At 46.1% G+C, this 6,000-nt stretch overlaps 1 protein-coding gene across 1 annotated transcript in view; it reads left to right on the plus strand.

Moving 5' to 3' along the window:
* The window catches only part of LOC133962487 (fibroblast growth factor receptor-like 1), a 29,526-nt gene extending 23,526 nt beyond the window's left edge, over positions 1-6,000 (plus strand). Inside the window, exons 4-7 of the mRNA XM_062398108.1 lie at positions 1,638-1,724; positions 2,225-2,509; positions 3,248-3,601; positions 4,105-6,000. Of these exons, the coding sequence (XP_062254092.1) occupies positions 1,638-1,724; positions 2,225-2,509; positions 3,248-3,601; positions 4,105-4,541 (1,163 nt within the window). The 3' untranslated portion in view covers positions 4,542-6,000. The remainder of the gene's footprint in view (positions 1-1,637; positions 1,725-2,224; positions 2,510-3,247; positions 3,602-4,104) is intronic.

A 6,000-nucleotide genomic window follows, 5' to 3' on the forward strand; every position in this document is an offset into this window, starting at 1 on the left:
AGAATCGCCCAAAAAGTAGAGAGGAAATAGATTCAGGAGGAAAAAAAGTCAAAAAGAAAACCCCGGCAGTGTGGGACCCTGTTCTGTTTGGATTGGGAGGTTCAGGAACCGGCAGGAATGCGGAGAGCCCAAGTGAGCAACAGAGAAATATTTCTTCCAGTGGAGGCTGTTTTTTAAAGGAATGGGTTATTATAGTTGGCCAGTTAAACCCCTTCAAATAGCCATGACATCATGGCTGGGCCTGGTGCTGCAGGGGACAAACAAAGGAGGGTCTGTACCCGGAGAACCCTAGAGAGCTGTGTGCGTTTCGGGGGGACTCGGAGGGAGGCAGAACGAGGGGGTTAGAAGTCACATCTGGTCTCTTTACCTGACCCAATCAAACCCTGAGAGGGAATCAACTGTGCCAAACTGCACCGAGAATCATCCAACACAAGGCTGCACTCAGCTAGAAACTAAAAAACGAGACACGAAAGGTACAGAAGTGGCGGGCTAGTTTTTCCCTTTTTTTGATTCTTATTCAAACATACAGTTAACCTGGCCTTCACACAGTGGAATTGTTTCTTTGTATTTCTCTGACTCCTGGTTGAAATGCTGTGAGTTACATTGACGGTTGTATCTAATATGAAGTGACACCTCATTCGTATCAGATGAATCATCTAACAGCAGCCTCTCTTCAATGATCTTCTGCTTAGTGTCTCCTCCTCCCTCCCATAGAGTGGCAAATATTTGCGAGGAGCCCAGTCTGCTCCGCTAATTCACCAATGGTTAACCCGAACAGTCGATATGCGTCACTATAGCCGTCGATTAGGTTTCTCTCATTATATTTTCTCTAAGCCCCGTCTTAGCCCCGCTGCATGATGTCAGCCAATGACATAAACTGCACAGCTGTCTCCTGGAACTGCACGGGCTTATGAAAACTGATCATGTTACTTCCAAACGCTAGCAGCATTTGGGAAGCGCACCCCGCTCGGAGGAGCCGGACCATAAATGCCAAATTTACTAACACAGCGCCGAGAGCACTTTGCCGGTGCTGTTTGGTGTCGGCTCGCTGCGTTAAGATCTGTGACGGTGACAGAGTTAAGCGAAAAGTTAAAGCAGGCTTTAAAAGTAGCCACAGTCTGGCATTGATCTTGCCCTATAATGCATGTACAGTCGAGTAATTTAAGAAACATGTAGCCAATAAAATATTTTACTCTTAAGTTGCTTCAGATACTAATAAAAGTATTCCAGATTTATCATACAACTATAATTTTGACTTTTTGTTTCTTTTTCCGAACCTTGAGAGGCGGTTGACAGCTCAGCATAAAACTGAGACTTCAGTCAAGGCTGGAAGTCGACCTTGACCTTGAATTGTGATTATTTTGTCAAACTTTGTAAGTTTGATATCTGGTCTGCAAGATGCTTAAAAAATACCAACAGGTTTTCCCTGCAGTCTCTAACTGACTGCAGATGTTTGGTGTCATCACTTCAAACAACACTTTGTACAACTTTACTCAGGTCATATTTTCTAACATCACTCTTCTGTTGTTTAAAGGCTGTTTCTGCAAAAGGTCGAGTCTTTTCCTGCAAGATTAGTTTTTAAGTAAATAACAAAAGAGCTTAAACCTTGTTTCTTTTCTCCGTTGGTGTGTTAACAGACGACTCCGGCTCTGATAAAACCAGACCAGGAGGAGCTGATGGAGCGGAGTCTGAGTTGGGCGCCGATGGCATGTTGGACAAATTTGGTAAGAGCTCTGCTTGCTTGGCATGCTGTCAATGCTGCCGTGGTAAATTAATGGACTGTAATAGTGGTTTTGTATGTTTTATTTTACTTTCTACAAACCCATGTACTTTCACAGCTCATTGCAAACTGTGGCTGCTGTTGTTTTTTTTTATGTTTTGCAGCAATGGAGTCATTTGAATCATTGACGGATGTGAAAATCTGTCAAAGACAAGCTTACATTATTGTCATTGGGCAGTTAAAATGCAGAATATTTGAAAAATCGGCATAGTTTTATTCTGCCATGTTATTAAAGCTTTTACAAATATTAAAAGCATCGATGTTCACTGGGATAGACCGAGACAACTATTCAAATCTGAAGCCATAAGCCGTGGGGCGGCTGTGTAGAGACACTAACCAGAACGTCTGTGGTTTGCTACCCGCCTCCTCCAGCCAGATTTATTTTTCAGGAAAATAAACTTACAAAAACAATAAAATAAGTGAATGTCTCCTCTTCTTTTTAAGTGCGTCCTCGCTTCACTCAGCCTGCCAAGATGAGGAAGAGGGTGATAGCGCGTCCTGTGGGCAGCTCAGTGAGACTCAAGTGCACGGCCAGCGGGAACCCTCGCCCGGACATCGTGTGGCTGAAGGACGACCGGCCGCTGACGGAGCAGGAGGTCGGCGAGGGCCGTCAGAAGAAGTGGACTCTGAGTCTGAGGAGCTTGACGCCCGAACAAAGCGGCAGATACACCTGCAGGGTCTCCAATCGGGCCGGGGAAATCAACGCCACGTATAAAGTTGAAGTCATACGTGAGTATACCAAACAAGATCACCTGGAAATACTAGGGTTTACACATGAATGATGTAAAGCAGGTGAATCTTAAGTGATACCTGCTGTTTGCATGGATCATTTTTATGCTCTTTTGTAGAGGAAATTAAAACAGTGTAATCGCTTCAATAGTTGGTCTGATTTTCATAGAGGAAGAGATGTAACCTTTAAGAAAAGTCGTCTCTCTGATCTACCTACCCCTGACGTCTGATTGTGATCAGCAGGTCTTACTCGTAGACTCGCAACATGATGAATGTGCTCGTGTAATCATGTATATGAGAAGCATATTGAGGAAGCCGGCTCGAGATTCAGGGCTTGTGCCCCGATGTTTGCACAGGGGAGAGGGAGAAAGAGAAGGGGAGAGAGGCTGTTCAACTTAGGGACCCTCCACCCAATCTGGAGCCGATTAAAGCCCAGCTGTCTGCCAGACCCTCAGCCCCCCCCCCCCCCCCCCTCCCTCCCATGAGAAATGTGTGCTGTACAACCAGGAGCAAATAAAGAGAGGAAACTAATCACACATACTTCTTGTGTTACATGTGGTATTCCTCCCTCTCTGTCAATTATGAGTTCTAAGCTCGAGGCTAATAACGGTACAGACAACTAAGACCTCTTCTATCCTCTTAGACCTCGTCTGTCCCTGATGCCATGTCAGAAGATGCCTGTTTGTGTGTGTGCGTGTGTGTGTGTGCTGACGGTTTTCGTTGTGTGGGTCTCCGCAGAAAGGACAAACTCCAAGCCTGTTTTGACGGGCACCCACCCGGTCAACACGACCGTAGACTACGGCGGCACCACGTCCTTCCAGTGCAAAGTGCGGAGCGACGTCAAGCCGGTCATTCAGTGGCTCAAGCGCGTGGAGTCTAATGAGGAAAGCAGCTACAACACCACCATTGAGGTGGGGGACCACCGATTCGTGGTGCTGCCCACGGGGGAGGTGTGGTCAAGGCCCGACGGCTCCTACCTCAACAAGCTGCTCATTACCCGCGCCAAGGAGGAGGACGCTGGCATGTACATCTGCTTAGGCGCCAACACCATGGGCTACAGCTTCCGCAGCGCCTTCCTCACCGTGCTGCCAGGTGAGGCTCAGTGAATGTGTGCTCACAGTGTGCCACACACATGCAGCGCAACCAATGAGCAGCCTGCAAAAGGATCTGTGTACATTTAATGTGGTGGTTTATTTTAATATCAACATAACACAATCACATCAGAGGAGTGTAGAACTGAAATGAACGAGAGAGGACGTGACTCATGTCAGCAAAGAGAACAACAAAGAACACTAACATCTTCTGTCATTTCTTAATAATCATACTGTGATATAGTTTTTTACAAAATAAAATCCTATAAATAAAGATCCATTCCAACTGTCCCTCAAATTACTTTGTATCCTCCTTTTTCTTGACTGAGGCCATTGTTAGTTGATTGTTGTTAGTCCATGAAATCAGGCAGACTTATGGGACTGATGTTAAAGATCTCATATCTTGTTGCTCGTGCCTTTGCAGTAAAAAACAACCTATGCTAACTAACTAATGTATGAGTTGTGAACTTGTGTTGATCCTTTTTTGGCTTTCTTCTTTCACAGACACAAAGCCTCCCATCACGCCTGTGTTCTCGCCGGCCTCCAGCTCCCTACCCTGGCCCGTGATCATCGGCATACCCGCCGGAGTAGTGTTCATCTTTGGCACAGTGCTGCTGTGGTTCTGTCAGAGCAGAAAACACTGTCCCTCCCCTCCGGGCGCTCCAGCTGCAGCCACGCAGGTGCTGCAGAGCTCCCACCGGCTGCCGTACAGAGAGCGTGACCGGGGGGGCGTGGCTCCGTCCTCCAACCCGGAGAAAGACTGCATGAGCTCCACCAACTACGAGGAGTACCTGGCACAGCAGCAGCTCCTCCTCAGTCAGGGGGGACCGACACTCCCGCCCAAAATCTACCCCAAAATCTACACGGACATTCACACGCACACTCACTCCCATGTGGATGGGAAAGTACACCAGCATCAACACATTCATTTTCAGTGTTAGCCTCGGTGCCAAATCCTCCCCACTAACTGTTCTCAGAGGGAGACAGTTGTGTCATTCACCTGGCATCACTCGAATCCAAATCATAAACGGACTCCTTATCGCCGGACATTGTTGGGAGAGCGTGCATGTGTGTGAAAAACAGTGGCCAGTGACACACCTGGCATTTGTGCCTCCAAACTTCCACATTTGGTGCTTTTTTTAAATTGTTTTTTACCTTCAGATTCTCACACCACTAAAAAAATCCATTAATCCTTGTTGTGCACTTAGTAGAAATAAAAGAACAAGGAAATGTTTAGCGTGTGAGTTGAAGTGCGGCTGAAAGCTCCTCCTCAGCAGTTCAATTTCATTCTCCTCCGTGTGGCTGAGGATGGAGGTTCTATCCCGGGGCGCAGCGGCTCTGTGCGTTGTGACTGGTGACGAAGATGAGAAATGGTACTCGGAGATTTACGGAAGGGCTGGTTTCATTCTCCTACTCAGGTAGTCCTTTTGTTTTGTTGAAGATGCATCATCTTCGGTACGCTGACCACTATCCTTCGTATGACCTAACTCCATCCCTAACCTCTCTACCATGTTGATACAGAGGAGGCTGGTAGTTATTTTTTTTATAAGCCTGTTTGTGGCGTGTAAACCTTGCCTGAGACTGCAAGGGAGGGAAGACTCGTGTTTTCACGTTGAGCGAATCGGTCGTCATTATTACTTTAAACTTCTTTTTAGGTAGGTGCCCATCACACCGCAGTCAGTAGCATGTTGAGATAAACCAGCAGTCTGCTGCTTTGACCGCCACCTTATCCACCCGCAGTATATGAAGCTGTAGTCATTTATAATCAAATTGAGTCATGAATATTTAATTTATTTTGCTAAAAAAAATGTATCAAAGGTTTATTTTTCAGAGTAAGGCGTTTTACATATGTAATGTTATTAAAGTATACTGTTGTCTATAGAGCATTTCGAGTACTTGTGTCTCCCCAGTTTAATCACATTTAGTTCATGCTAAATATTTTAGGCAATGCTCTTTGTAATTGGTTATATTTGACAATTTTGTAATGATGTACTCTGTTCAAGGCTCAACAACTAAATCATCTGAACGTTTGATGGTTTAGTAGTTTGATTAAATGACCTGGAACAAACCTCCTTCAAATGTTTATGTGTGTTCTTGTGAAGGACGTCCCCGTTAATGTTCTGCAAAGCCTGTGCTTGTAAACAAGGCGTAAAAGTCCTGGTGAATGACTTCGCTGACAGTTCCAGTCCTAAAGCGTCGGAGCTGTTGAGGTGCTGGTGCCCAGACGGGTCAGCTTTCCTCCTTTGAGCGGGCCGAAGTGTCTCCTGGGGGTGACGCAGAGGGCAGCCAGCAGAGGGTAACAAGTTGCCGGGATGAATGAGTGAATAGATACAGAACAGACACAAGGGTAGTCTCTCAGTCCCCCCTTTTTAGGTGAGTGATGGCCCCTGCAAGACTACA

The sequence above is a fragment of the Platichthys flesus genome, chromosome 10 (assembly GCF_949316205.1).
Source record: "Platichthys flesus chromosome 10, fPlaFle2.1, whole genome shotgun sequence".
In the NCBI taxonomy this organism is placed as follows: Eukaryota; Metazoa; Chordata; class Actinopteri; order Pleuronectiformes; family Pleuronectidae; genus Platichthys; species Platichthys flesus.